Source organism: Pelophylax lessonae (genome assembly GCF_965119305.1).
Source record: "Pelophylax lessonae genome assembly, chromosome: 10".
NCBI classification, from domain to species: Eukaryota; Metazoa; Chordata; class Amphibia; order Anura; family Ranidae; genus Pelophylax; species Pelophylax lessonae.
The window spans coordinates 227969611-227985545 of NC_138777.1; the positions used below are offsets into that span (position 1 = coordinate 227969611).

Below are 15935 nucleotides of genomic sequence, written 5' to 3' on the forward strand. Positions count from 1 at the left end.
CCAACACATCAACCTCATAGAGTTAAAAGTGTGTGCAGATGACCACATTGCCACCTTGCAACCTGAGAAACAGACGTCTGATGTCCGAATGCCCAGGAGGCACTAACCGCCCTGGTGGAGTTTGCCATAACAAGGAAGGGAGGTTCCTGCCCCTTTAAAGGCTTATGCCTTAACAAGCTTCTGCTAAATCCAATTGGAAATGGTGTCAGAAGAGGCCACCATGCTTAAGAATCCTTTTTAAGAACTGGTGCCCATGTTTTTAAAAAGGATATCAGGGAACTAGAGAAAGTGCAGAGAAGGGCAACCAAACTGATAAGAGGCATGGAGGAGCTCAGCTATGATGAAAGATCTCTTGAGAAGAGGAGATTAAGGGGGGATATGATCACCATGTATAAATATATAAGGGGTCCATATAGTGAACTTAAAGGTCATCACAGAGGACAAGGGGGCACTATTTACGTCTGGAGGAAAACAGATTTCGTCTCCTAATACGGAAAGGTTTCTTCACCGTAAGAGCTGTGAAAATGTGGAATAGACTCCCTCCAGAGGTGGTTCTGTTTAGCTCACTTGCTTTAAAAAAGGCCTGCATTCTTTCCTGGGTGTACTTAATATACAGTAAGTTGGTACTAAATTTTTTTTTTAGGTAATGTTGATCCAGGGAATATCTGATTGCCTCTCGGGGGATCAGGAAGGAATTTTTTCCCCTGCTGTAGCAAATTGGATCATGCTTTGCTGGGGTTTTTTCGCCTTCCTCTGGATCAACTGCGGGTATAGGATTGTGTATATGGGATTGTATGGTTGGGTTTTCTTTACTGTTTTTTGTTCTTTATTGGTTGAGCCAGATGGACTTGTGTCTTTTTTGAACCTGACTAACTATGTAACTATCTTGCATTTTTCTGAATGAACGCAAGGCCTTCCCCGATTGGACGAGGTTGAGATTGTGATGCCGCTTTCCCCATCTCTACCTCGTCCAATCAGAAAGTGCCTTGTCTTAATTGCGAAAAATACAAGGCGCTTTGTGAATAGTGCCTGTGCCAAGCAGGGCTACCTCCTGTGGTTACCATGCAGCAGCGCAGCCGCTCGTCACAGGACCTGGAAGATCTCAGGGATTACTGTAGTTGCCGTTTTAACGCTCTGTCTTGTTGAGAAGTGTGACTCATCTGGAATAACCAGGAATAAAGTTTTGTGCTGGCTCTTTAAATTATTCTTTAATAGAAGTGATCGGCGAACCTGATACGCTAATCGCTGCCTGAGGCTGATGCTCTGGGTGGAGCCGAGTATGTCTGCTTGTACACCCCAGGAAACACCCTCTGTTTAATGTTCACACTGACTGTGTCACGGACAAGGTCATCCTCACCTGGCTGAACAACTCCTGACTCAGACATGCTATAAATTCTCCTCTGTGTAATTGCCATGTTATGTACATTGAGAGCGTGAGGCCTTAAAGGGATATCCCAGCCTTACTGATATTTTCTGCTCTACCATCCTTAGAAGTTACAGAATCTCATTGTAAGTTTCCGATCTTCCACCCCTAAAGTCCGTTTGTGTCTTGTTGTAGCATACATTTCTGGAGCAGTTTTAAAGGATTCTGAAGCCAGAGTCTGCATTTTTAACCACTTGACCCCCCTTCATGCCCAGGTCATTTCTTGCAATAACACACTGTTACTTTAACTGACAATTGTGCAGTCGTGCGACGCTGTACCCAAATAAAATGTGTCCTTTTTTTTTTTTCCCCAAATAGAGCTTTCTTTTAGTGGTATTTGACCACCTCTGCATTTTTTTTTTTATATTTTGGGCTATAAACAAAAAAAGACCAACATTTTTGGGAAAAAAACAATATTTTTTACTTTTTACTATAAAACCTTTCCAATAAAAAAATCTAATTTATTCATCAATTCAGGCCAATATGTATTCTGCTACATATTTTTGTTAAAAAAAAAATCCCAATAAGCATAAATTGATTAGTTTGCACAAAAGTTATAGCGTCTACAAACTATGGGATACATTTATGGAATTTTTTTTACTAGTAATGATGGCAATCAGTGTCTTATAACAGGACTGCAATATTGCGGCGGACTATTGAACACTAACTGACCCTGAAATCGGCAGGTCCTGGAGTGCAGTCCCCGAGACCCGCAGATCACCTTGCGCTGTGCATTATCACAGCAGAAGCGCCCCCCCCTTTGGAGTGCATGCGCCCTCTGCAGATGGAAATGCAGAAGTATGTGTGTGAGAGATTCTGCCCACAGTTACCACCCTGTAGCAGAAAAGGTACTATAGGGCAGTCAGCAAGTGGGATTGTTTGGAGCTGTGCTCACTTATTAAAGCCAGCCTTACATGGATTGAAATTCAGTCGGTCCCTTCTGGACCACAGCAGAAGCGCCCCCAGCAGATAGGAATGCAGAATCGTGTGTGTATATATATATATATGTGTGTGTGTGTGTATATATATATATATATATGTGTGTGTGTGTGTGTGTGTGTGTGTGTGTGTGTGTGTATATATATATATGTGTGTGTGTGTGTGTGTGTGTGTATGTATATATATATATATGTATATATATATGTATGTGTATGATTCTGCCCACAGCTACCACCCAGGTACTATAGGACAGTCAGCAAGTGGGATTGTTTGGATCTGTGCTCACTTGGTAAAGCCTTACATGTATTGAAATTCAGTCGGTCCCTTCTGGACTGAGCAGATTTCGATCCATGTATGGACAGGCTGGTTGTACTTATCCTTGTATTCTGATGGTGGGGAAGGCTCCCATAATCGGAACATAATAGCACAGCAGAAATGATTCCCCATCCACCTCGGATGTGTGGATGGGGAATTTGGCTCATTTTTTTTCCTTCAACCTACTGGTTAAACAAAAAAAAAAAAAAATGAATCCTGTATGGTCTGCTTTATTCTTGCTTTGAATATTGTGCAGTACACCAGGAGTGTCCTGGATTTCATGTATATTTCCCTACTATTTGGAAGTACTCCGGGGTTCTCACCCATGCAGGCTAGGGGGTTCCTGGGTAGGCTGGTCAGAGATGAGAGGACTGATTTTTAGCACTATTCCTCATAAGGACCTAGAATTCTGAGGTTTGGAGAGCTATTTGGGTGGGAAAAGAATGCCCAAACCCTGAATACATGAACTTTGGTCCTGAAGGGGTTAGGCCACATGCAAGGGAGTCTTTAAAAAGCAACAGGAACAAAGCAGCAGGTATTTCTGAACTGAGGCGCTGGTTTTGCTTTGTTCCTGTGGCTTGCTTTGTGTTCCAAAACAAGTGGGAACCCTAAATCCCGGTGTGGGACTGAGAGTCTGGAGGTGAGCGGTGCCACTTGTCAAACTCTACAGCCCAACTCAAAATGCCAGGGTATGTGACCAGCCTAGTCCGGCTGTTATTTTACAGTTCAGGTGGGTGGTCTTACTGCAGCACAGAATCCATTTTGTACCATCATCCAACTGCCCATCTGAAAGAGACCTATTTCATGAGCATTTGTACCGATTATTCCTAGCGCCAAGTGTTTTCTTTTTTTATATATGTTTGCACGCTTACATACCTTCTCCGGTTCAAAAATATTATTGCGTAGAATTAATTTAAGACCTCCACACCTCTCCCATTTTATCACGTTTTACTTTAATTGAAGTTGTGGGACTCCTTATTGTTTTATTGCTGTCCTGTCCTCTCGCTCCGAACATTAACAATGGATGATGGAGAAAATCTTCTGCACAGAGCCAGGCAGCTAAAAAGAAAAAAAAAATCCCTATGCTATCCTAAACTACAAAAAAAAATTGTGATTAAAGATACATAACACAAAGCCACAAGGAAGTTGGGACTGGGTGGCTTCCTTTCCATCTGCCAAGCATCGTCCTGATATGAGGATATGAAGAGAGGAAACTGGTACATAATGTTACGGCTATGTGTGATCAGCGCAGGACTGTGGGTTGACCCACCAGTAGCGTCGCCAGTGTACTTCCTGTGGGTGCGAGTCACAGGAAAGAAACTTGGGCAGGGGCAGAAGAGCACCAGTGGAAGATGCCGCTGAGCTGGGAGCTCCCCCTTCCTTAGCATCTCCCAGCCGTAACCTGCATTGTGCAGGACTGAGCTGTCAAGCTGATTGCCCAGTTTGGGCGCATTTTGGTATCCTCGCCTTGAGTGCCAGAGGACCTTCTCCCAGGACTGGACTTGGGGTCACAGGCTTTTATTGCCCAGGTCAATGCATTTTATCTGTTTGTCAGCTGTCTATCTACCCATAGATGACGCTGTGTGTGACAGTAGATTGTCATACTCCAGCTCTGACACAAATATTTCTAAACCTTAAGTCACATCTCTGTTTCTGATGAACATGGTCCATTTTTCCCACAATGCATGGGAGGAAGGGATGCTGTATCTATTGACTGCGCCACATGTGTGTAGTATTTTGCAGTGTTGTATTAGATTATGAACACATTGGGTCCACAGCTGTTCATTAATGGTGGTGGTGTCTTATCAGCCCTGAGCTCATACACATAGGATTCCCTCCATAATTACATCAAATGTCTGCCCTTAATCCCAGCATCCTGTAATTCTCCCAAATACCCCAGGGGGTGTTATTGAGACGAGAGCAGGTGTCCTGGGCGAGATCTGGGTCACTGGAACACCCAGATCAAATCATCACTGTCTATACTCACTAATACATATGGTGCATTACACATAGGAGACACAATATAAATACACACAGGGCACACAATACAGTACAATACAAATACACACAGCACACATCATACAAATACACATAGACACAGAATACAATGCAAATACACACAGTCCAATATAAATACACACAGACATACAATACAAATATGCACAGGGCATACAATACAAATACACACAGACACAAAATACAACACAAATACACACACGGCACACAATACAACACAAATACACACCGGCACACAATACAAATACACACAGTACACATGATACAAATACATATAGACACAGAATACAATGCAAATACACACAGAGCAAAAATACAAATACACAAAGTCCAATATAAATACAAACAGACACACAATGCATTACAAATAAGAACAGGGCATACAATGCAAATACACACAGACACACAATACAATACAAATACACACAAGGTACACAATACAAATACACACATGGCACACAATACAAATGCACACAGTCACACAATACAATACAAGTACGCATGGGGCACCCAATACAAGTACGCACGGGGCACCCAATACAAGTACGCACACGGGGCACCCAATACAAGTACCCACGGGGCACCCAATACAAGTACCCACGGGGCACCCAATACAAGTACCCACGGGGCACCCAATACAAGTACCCACGGGGCACCCAATACAATACAAAAACACACAGACACGCAATACAATACAAAAACACACAGACACGGGAAAAACCCCGACAGGCTGGTTGTACACAAGTTGAACTAAGGTATCTCACAAAAGTGAGTACATTCTCACATTTTTGTAAATATTTTATTCTATCTTTTCATGTGACAACACTGAAGAAATGACACTTTGCTACAATGTAAAGTAGTGAGTGTACAGCTTGTATAACAGTGTAAATTTGCTGCCCCCTCAAAATAACTCAACACACAGCCATTAATGTCTAAACCGCTGGCAACAAAAGTGAGTACACCCCTAAGTGAAAATGTCCAAATTGGGCCCAAAGTGTCAATATTTTGTGTGGCCACCATTATTTTCCAGCACTGCCTTAACCCTCTTGGACATGGAGATCACCAGAGCTTCACAGGTTGCCATTGGAGTCCTCTTCCACTCCTCCATATTGACATCACAGAGCTGGTGGATGTTGGAGACCTTGCCCTCCTCCACCTTCCATTTGAGGATGCCCCACAGATGCTCAATAGGGTTTAGGACTGGAGACATGCTTGGCCAGTCCATCACCTTTACCCTCAGCTTGTTTAGCAAGGCAGTGGTCATCTTGGAGGTGTGTTTGGGGTCATTATCATGTTGGAATACTGCCTTGAGGCCCAGTCTCTGAAGGGAGGGGATCATGCTCTGTTTTAGTATGGCACAGTACATGTTGGCATTCATGGTTCCCTCAAAAAACTGTAGCTCCCCAGTGCCAGCAGCACTCATGCAGCCCCAGACAATGACACTCCCACCACTATGCTTGATTGTAGGCAAGACACACTTGTCTTTGTACTCCTCACCTTGTTGCCACCACACACACTTGACACCATCTGAACCAAATAATTTTATCTTGGTCTTGTCAGACCATAGGACATGATTTCAGTAATCCATGTCCTTAGTCTGGGTGTCTTCAGCAAACTGTTTGCGGGCTTCCTTTTGCATTATCTTTAGAAGGCTTCCTTCTTGGTCGACAGCCATGCAGACCAATTTGATGCAGTGTGCGGCGTATGGTCTGAGCACTGACAGGCTGACCCCCCACCCCTTCAACCTCTGCAGCAATGCTGGCAGCGCTCATACATCTATTTCCCAAAGACAACCCCTGGATATGACACTAAGCATGTGCTCTCAACTCCTTTGGTCGACCATGGCGAGGCCTGTTCCGAGTGGAATCTGTCCTTTTAAAACGTTGTATGGTCTTGGCCACCGTGCTGCAGCTCAGTTTCAGGGTCTTGGCAATCTTCTTATAGCCTAGGCCATCTTTATGTAAAGCAATAATTCTTTTTTTCAGATCCTCAGAGAGTTCTTTGCCATGAGGTGCCATATTGAACTTCCAGTGACCAGTATGAGAGTGTGAGAGCGATAACACCAAATTTAACACACCTGCTCCCCATTTCCACCTGAGACCTTGTAACACTACTGAGTCACATGACACTGGGGAGGAAAATGGCTAATTGGGCCCAATTTGGACAATTTTACTTGGGGTGTACTCACGTTTGTTGCCAGTGGTTTAGACATTAATGGCTGTGTGTTGAGTTATTTTGAGGGGACAGCAAATTTACACTGTTATACAAGCTGTACACTCACTACTTTACATTGTAGCAAAGTGTCATTTCTTCAGTGTTGTCACATGAAAAGAAATAAACAAAATATTTACAAAAATGTGAGGTGTGCTCCCTTTTGTTCGATACTGTATCTTCAGTGTAAAGAAGGAAGAGTCCTGGAAGTGATAGTTTGGCCTCCACAGAGCCCTGATCTCACCATCATGGAGAGAGACAGAAGGGTTTGAGGCAGCTTGCATCCACAGACGATTTGTGGTTTGTTCTTTAAGATCAAGAAGTTTGGAACAACCTACCTGCCGAGTTCCTTCAAAAACTGTGTGCAAGTCTACCTAGAAGAATTGATGCTGCTTGAAGGCAAAGGGCGGTCACACCAAATTTTTATTTTGATTTCTCTTCAATTCATTTACTTTGCATTTCGTTAATTGATAAAAAATAAACTATTGTCACTTCTATTTCTGAAAGTATTCTTCATTCACAGCATTTTTTCATACCTGCCTAAAATGTATGCACAGTGGTCTGCTAGGGTAACTAAAAATCCCTGTACCAGTGGGTGCTAACATGAGAGCCGTGATCTTCCAGGTCCTGTGCGAGCAACTTCCCTTCTAGACACTGACCACAGGGGATCAGCACTGCCGCTGATCATGACTTCCTCCCATTCTTGCTGCGCACGCTCACCCAGGGGGGGACTGGCAGCGTGGCAAACGGTGGGGCGCCGTGCCCCTCGGACACATCGCGTCACCAATCACGGTAAAGAGCCTGTAACATAGGCTCTTTACCATGTGATCAGCTGTGTCCAATCACAGTGTAAACAGGAAATGCCGGTTATCGGTATTCCTCTTCTTACGCTGACAGCGCATGAGGAGAGTAAGTGAGCAGCATTCCTCAGCAGGGACATCGGCACTGCCTATCAGAGCACTGATCATCCGTGTCCTGATGATCAGTGCAGACCCAACAGTGCCCATCAGTGCTGCCAGTCAGTGCCGCCTATCCATGCTGCCTATTAGTGCTGAATATTAGTGCCTCCTCATTAGTGCCTGTCAGTTGTATTCCGGCTTTCACTGCACCCTTAGCTTGCAGTCCACTATGTTTTTTGTAAAACAGTTCAGTGGACCTTTAACAAGCAATCTGCTGCTGACTGATCTCTTCATTATTTTCTTATTTTTCTTCAACTCCCTGTACGGCTGCCCGACCCTAACAAATGGCACTGAGTGGGTGAATACAGCAGATGAAAGCTCTGCAAGAAAACATTTGCCTTCTAAGCAAATCCAACACCTGGGCTTTTACAGCCCGTCCGTAAAACAAATGTGCTCATGGTTTACAGAGAAAACATTGGGAAGCAAGGCAGTGAAAACAGGATAGCAACTCTAGTTATAGCGAGGGGGCCGAAAGGATCTGAAAAGTCCTCCAGTAATTTACTGTGAAGTACAGCATGGCTTTCCCATGAACAGAAGGTGAAAAAGTATCTGCAGAATCACCAAAAGGACCGGAAACAAAGGGACAGCTGTGCCCATGGAGCTTCTTCCTTATCTACCATTTCTAGGGCTTTTAATATATTAGACATCATTGAGTTATCTGGATTTATTTATTGCCCATGTTCATGTGGGTCCAACATATTTCATAGGAGTTTATACAATTCCTAGAATCATCTATGCCAGTACTTGCCTCAGAGAAGTTTACAATCTTGCAATGTGTTACCACCACAGTACCGCGCCCAAGTGCGCTTGTCCTCCCCCAATGGTCTGCGCTGACATTGAACCGGGCCTGAGCTTGGTTAGGTCATCAACTGTGCCAGCCAAACCACAGTGATCCCTACTTCAGTAAGTACTCAGTGTTATATGAGTTCTGTGCTCAAGAGTTAGCAATCAGCTCTTCACACACTTCCCATAGGATCTTAATATTGTCCCCCCTAAAATTATTTACAAATTACTGTTGAGGCTCTTGAGCGCCCTTCGTTCCCTAACTATTTACTTTACTCTTCTATTCTAGCCTGTCAATGGCATTTGTATTACACCAGGGGTGTCCAACTTGTATCTCAAGGTCCGCATCCTGCCCAAGATGGCTATGAATGTGGTTCAACACAAAATTATAAATGCACCTAAAAATGTTGATTATTTTTTTTTTTTGTAAAAATGTGTTTACACTTGCACTAGTGTACACATGTGGCCGAACCTCTGATGAGATGGAGGGACCTCTGATGTAGAGGGGGGTTCTGATGTGATGAGGAGACCTCTGGTGTGATGGGGAGACCTCTGGTGTGATGGGGGGACCTCTGGTGTGAAAAGGTAGCTAGAGTGTGACAGAGGGACCTCTGATGTGGGGGGGGACCTCTGGTGTTAAGGGTGGTTCTGATGTAATGGAGAGACCTCTGGTGTGAAGGGATATCTCTAGTGTGATGGAGGGACCTCTGATGTAGAGGGGGGTTCTTATGTGAAGGGGGACCTCTGGTGTTAAGGGGGAGCTCTGATGTAATGGGGAGACCTCTGGTGTGAAGGGGTAGCTCTATTTTGATGGAGGGACCTCTAGTGTGATAGAGGCTTCTGATGCGATAGAGGGAACCTCTGGTGTGAAGGGGGAGTTCTAATGTGATGGATAGACCTCTGGTGTGATGGTGGGATCTCTGATTTGAAGGGGGCCTCCGATTTAATGGGGGGACCGCTGATGAAGTTAAATTCATCAAGGTAGTTTTGTGCATCATTCTAGGCTCAGGTTTCCCATTGATACGTGCCCCTCTTTCCCCAACAATTTACTTTATTCTATTCTAATCTGACAATGGCATTTGGTTTACACCAGGGGTGTCCAACCTGTGGCCAAGGTCCGCATTCTGCCCAAGATGAATGTGGTTCAACACAAAATTGTAAACTCCCTTAAAAATGTTGATTTTTTTGTTTTTGTAAAAATGTGTTTACACTTGCACTAGTGAACACATGTGGCCGAAGAACGGTTTGACAGTGTCTCTTTACTAGACTTTTATAAGTTTTTAGATTCCCAAAGAAATGGGGGCTTCTTATGTGATTGAAGGACTTTTGATGTGATGGAAGGATCTCTGGTGTGAAGGTGGCTTCTGATGTGATAAAGGGACCTCTGATTTTAAGGGGGGTGCTCTGGTGTGAAGGGGGGACCTCTGGTGTGAAAAGGTAGCTAGAGTGTGACGGTGAGGCCTCTGATGAGATGGCGGGACCTCTGATGAGATGGCGGGACCTCTGATGAGATGGCGGGACCCCTGATGAGATGGCGGGACCCCTGATGAGATGGCGGGACCCCTGATGAGATGGCGGGACCCCTGATGAGATGGCGGGACCCCTGATGAGATGGCGGGACCCCTGATGAGATGGCGGGACCCCTGATGAGATGGCGGGACCCCTGATGAGATGGAGGGACCCCTGATGTGATGGAGGGACCCCTGGTGTGAAGGGAGAGCTCTAATGTGATGGAGGGAACTCTGGTGTGAAGGGAAAGCTCTAATGTGATGGAGGGACCTCTGGTGTGATGGTGGGATCTCTCATTTGAAGGGGGCTTCAGATTTAATGGAGGGACCGCTGATGTGAAGTTAATTTCAGCAAGGTAGTTTTGTGCATCATTCTAGGCTCAGGTTTCCCATTGATAAGAACATTTACATTTTGGATTGGGGTGTGCCTTGAGACCTTGCATACTTTTAATGTTTGCTATGAAAAAAGGTTTGAGAAATGCCACCCTAACATATTTACAGCCACGACTGACAAATTCTAGTGCCCTAGCTCTTGTTGCGAATATAAAAGGTTACGTCTTGATCTGGCTGTCAGGAGCTTTCAGTCTTTGGAGGTCAGAGCGATCTGTCATGTCTCGGTACGCATCTCGGCGGAAGCAGAAGATAATTGAAGTTTTATCGGGTTATTTTCTCCCCAAGTCACAGCTGCCGTATTGATCACTCAGCATTTGCAGTACAGACTGTCTCAGGCCCGCTGTACCCGCCTGCCAATCGTCTCCCAGCAGAAACTGTTTACATAAATCCTTGTCCACCCCGAGCTCTGCCGATGGTCCCCTGTGATAATGTCCTAGCTTCATTACAATAAATTCCTTGCTAATATCATTTCCCCGTCTCCACTATTAGATTTACTCCCTGTCACCGGCAGAGAGAGGAGAAAATTAATGAGCTGCTGGTCCAGTATCGTCATTCCTGGGCGTTTAATTGTATTGTCCATCCTTGTGTGATACGTCTTCCAGGTTCCCGGGTATCCGTCATATATAAAGAGCTGTATTCTGAAAAGGATTCTGTGTTTATCTCTGGGGCTGTCCAATCAATACTGCAATAGCAGGGCGCTTCATTGTCCTCAGCTAGTCATCATTCTATTTCTTCACCAATTTTCCTGCCTTTTAACTGGCCTAAAAGTATCCGTACGCAGAGATAACCGCTCTTTTGTACATAATTTAGCTTTGTTGATATTAAAAGCCAGTACTGTAGAATCATCCGTTTTCCAAATCGAATTTATAAGGTATTGGGTGTCCTTTATGCTTGTACAGTGAAGTTTCCACAGTGCTCAGTCAACGTACAGACTTTGCATCCTTCTATGTGAAAAGGGGACACGTGATGTATTGCTCCGTCTATATGAACATTCCATAGTTAAAGGGTTAGTTCACCTTTACAAAAGAACTGCCTATGTAGATAAGAGAAACCTGTAGATAAAAATAAACTCTCCAGCTCTGACTAAAGTTGAATATTGCCCTTGCTTTAGGTGTAGGCTATTTACTTACCTCCCGAAGCCTGACTGGGATACTCTTAGGACATTGCTAAGTCCCAGTCATTACTGCTCAATTCCATCATCACAGGAGTGAGCTTTTTCTCTGATTCGAACACCCTCTCACATTCTTTCCTTCCCTGATGCAGTAGCTCTGAGCTCAGTATTTAAGAGCTAACACTCCTGTGATGGAGAAGGGGAGCAGTAATGACTAGGCCTCAATTAGCAACATTCTGGGAGTATTCCAGCCACGCTTCAGGAGGTATGTAAATGGCCTACACCAGGAGTCAAACTTTCTAAACAAATGGCCGTTTTACTGTCTTCCAGGCTTTAGGAGGGCCAGATTGGGGCAAGTGGGGGTTTCATAAATTCCCCAATGTTCTTGAGGTTAACAATGCCCCATTTTTGGTTTTAGTGGGAGAAGTAGTGCCCCATTGTTGGTATCACTCCAGAGATTCATACCCTGACACTCCAACCTTTGTCAGGTCAGAAAGACAGCACAGAACCCCTGCTGGATCACTGATAAGAACAGATCAAGGGGCACTTGATCTCAGCCAAAAGGCAGAGAAGCTTGCTTTAAAAGAGATTATGGGGTTTCCTTTTTTCCCCATTTCTACTTACCTAGGGCTGTCCCCCAGCGCCTCTGCACTGAGAACCGAGCGGTTGAACACAGCCGAGAGCCACTCCCTGAGCAGAGAGCTGCTGGCTGTCAGTCAGCAGCTCTCTTCTCTGCCCTCTGCTCACTCATTGGAGTGCTGGGTTGTGGAGGAGCGGGGAGCAGCCGGCTCAGGCTCTCAGCGGCACGCTGAGAGGCTGAGTCAGGTGTTGGTCAAGGAACCTGGCAGATCTCGACTCCATGGTTGCGATGACTGGAGCAGAGACTGTCTGTCAGTCAGTAGCCCTCTGCTCTGCCCTCTGCTCACTCATCGGAGCGCTGGGCTGTGGAGGGGTGGGGAGCAGCCGGCTCAGCCTCTCAGGGGCACGCTGAGAGCCTGAGTCAGGTGTCGGTCAAGGAACCTGGCGGATCCCCGACTCCATGGTCGCGATGACGCGGTGCCTGGGCCAACATCTGTGTTGTCAGCAGAGAGCAGATTTCAGCCGGCTCTCTGCTGAAAATGGGTCACAGAGGTGCCAAACGAACTGCACTCTTGGGATCCCCAGGAGATGTACAGCTTGGCTGTACATCTACTTTAAGTCCTTGTGAAAGGTGCAGCTAGGGATTGGATCCTCCCCTCTGTCCTGGTACAATCTCTCCTCATCTGTGCACATTGAATCTAATTTAGAGATGAAGGTCGCTCAGGGTCAATGGCGGAACACAGATGAGCATCTTATCCTGATCATTACAGAGGGGTGTCTGCTGGCCCGAAGAGGCAATTTATCTCCATTTCATTTCAGTGTCATTGCACATTTGGCTTCTTATAATCCCTTGTGATTTTCTTATCGCAGATAGCAAAGCCAGCCTGTCAGAGGACTCCAGAGCTCGGGACATCAGTGACCCCGCAGACTTGACCCTCCCTCCTGAAATGCCAATACTGATTGACCGTCACGCACTGAAAGATATCCTCGGAGCACCAAAATACGAGATTGAGGTAAAGGACCTTGGTCAAACCACACCATCTGCAATTGCTTTTTTTTTTTTTTTAAGAGCCAATTAGTTGACCTTTCTCTTCACCTGAGACTTAAACTGACCGAGCGTGTACAGTCTGATGCCGAATGATCGGTTTGCCATTTAAGACTGAACTCCAGGCAAACGGATAAATTTACACAAAATACATATAAGAGAGCTGCCTTGTATTGCTTTGTATTGCTGTCCATCCAGTTCTTCGAATTAGAGTACTCTGCCACGCAGCGCAGCCCTGTCTGGCATGGCAGGAGACTGCAGCACTTCAAACAGTATTAAACCTCCAACAATCATATTACATATTGCAGCTTAGATGTGGCGGCTGGATTAGTTTTCTTTTTTTTTTTTTAGGCTCTTTTCCCTTTGTTTTTACCCCCCTTCCCCCCAACCCCCCGCTCCTCTTGCACAATTGGCATTTTTGAGGGGGAGGAGGCAGGTACCCAATTTTGACAGGTACCTACTCGCACTTCCGTTCCGAGTGCCACGGCGCTCGGGAACGGAAGTTCTCCTTCCCCCCCTGCAGCCTTCTGGGACATTGACAGATCCCAGAAAACTGCAACCGCCAAGCCAGGATGCGCAGCGCAACTCACGCATGTGCAGTGGGCACCCAGCTGTGAAGCTGCAAGCTGTCACAGCCCGGGTGCCCATAGTGAAGATGCCAGCGGCGCCCAGGGAGAATGAAGACGGCTGGGGTGAGCTTACCGCTGGGCCGTGGGACGGGTGATTGGCTGTTTTTTAAAAGTCCGCAGCTACACTTTTTGTAGCTGCTGACTTTTATTTTTCTGACAGGTGCCTGGAGATCCTCTTTAAGTAACACTTCCAGAACTTGCCCCTCCCACAGCTCGTGAATGGAGAAGGAGCAGATGGTTGAACTCATCTCTGTCACCCTCTGCTCTCTCCCCTCTTATCATGTTTCTTGCTAGCACATAAGCACAGCTGACTGACTACTTGCGTTGCTCCTCCCTTTTACAGTCGAAGTTCTGCTGTATGGGCACTGCAAGGGGCTGATACCAGCTACTTAAAGTACTTGCATTTACAAACACATTTAGTTATGTAATAATGCTAAACTACAGCCGTACCTTTGATCTTGCACAGTTGTGCAGGCAACCTGAATGTGCTTACTCTGATTTCACTGCACACTGTGAGCTTCTCACAATGTGCATTAGAAGCTGCAGCAAGTCAGACAGAGCCCCGCCTCACTTCCTAGATGGATGATATCCATCATTCTATAGCTCTTTCCTGCTCAGCCTGACTGTCCCCGGCTCACCCCTTTCATTAATTGGATTTCAGTTCTTGCAATTAGGAAGGCTCAGCATCACATGTGGGCGCTACTTAGGATGGTCTGCATGTAAATTCAGTCTGCCTGGGAATGCCCATTCCTCCAGAATGACCCCCACCCCTTCACAGCATTTTAGGGTTTGCGTAGGTTTGAGGTCAGCCTGAGGGAATAGTAAAGATTTTCAGGCATGTCAGATCAATCCCCCCCCCCCCCCCCCCAATGAGAGCGACCACAGGGGATGTATATTTCTATAGACTTTGTCCAGCTTTAGGGCCTGTACATACTAAAAACCCTTCTGAGCATATGGAATCCCTGGAAGAAAGTGTTTGTAAAGGCGGAAGGTTTATTATCTTAATGCATTCTATAGATTGAGATAATAAAACCTTCTGTGTGCCCCCTAATACTTACCTGAGCCTATCTGGATCCAGCGATGCTTGAGGAGTGTCTCGGCTGCCCGAGACTCTCCTTCCTTATTGGCTGAGATGGCAGCGAGGCGCCATTGGCTCCCACTGCGTTCAATCAAAATCAGTGAACCAATAGGGAGAGAGGGGGTGGGGCCAGGCGGCCACTCCATGTCCAAATGAGGACACGGAGCAGCGGCTCAGCTCAGGCGCCCCCATAGCAAGCTGCTTGCTGTGGGGGCACTCAACAAAAGGGAGGGGCCAGATGCACAGAACAGGGACCCAAGAAGAGGAGGATTGGAGCTGCTCTGTGCAAAACCAACTGCACAGAGGAGGTAAGTGTAACATGTTTGTTATTTTTAACAAAGAAAAGACAAGACTTTACAATCTTTTTAACCGCTTGCCGACCCCCGCATGACTATTTACTGGGGCGGTCAGCCCCTCACAGGCAAAGTGACGTAGTACTACTGTGAGGCTCTAAGGGGCGAGCTCCCGCTCGTTCCCTAAGCAGTCCGCCGGTCACTTGCGATCTCCCCGTGGAGAGGGAGAAAGGCAGACGGCTGATGTAAACACAGCCGCCTGTCATTCTCCCCTGTGTAAGAACAGAGATCATACGGTCCTGCTATGTAGGATCATATGTCTCTGTTGTTACACCACTAGCCACACCCCTTTACAGTTATAAGCACGCCCCTAGGGACACACTTAACCCCTTGATCACTAATAAAGTTAACCCCTTCCCTGCCAGTGTCATTTTTACAGTAACAGTGCATATGTATAGCACTGATTACTGTAGTAATGTCACTGGTAACCCCAAAAGTGTAAAAAATGTCAGTCAAGGGTCCGATCTATTCGCCGCAATGTCGCAGTCCCGCAAAAAAATCGCAGATCGCCGCCATTACTCGTTAAAAAAAAAAACCACCAAAAATGACAGAAATCTTTCCCTTAGTTAGTAAACGCGATAACTTTTGCGCAA

General features: G+C 45.8%; 1 protein-coding gene across 1 annotated transcript in view; it reads left to right on the forward strand.

The window, feature by feature from the left end:
- Nucleotides 1-15935, forward strand: part of LONP2 (lon peptidase 2, peroxisomal) — a gene marked incomplete at its 5' end in the record, with an annotated part of 171883 nt that overhangs the window by 145309 nt on the left and 10639 nt on the right. Inside the window, one exon of the mRNA XM_082270039.1 lies at nucleotides 13108-13250. Within this exon, the coding sequence (XP_082126165.1) occupies nucleotides 13108-13250 (143 nt within the window). The remainder of the gene's footprint in view (nucleotides 1-13107; nucleotides 13251-15935) is intronic.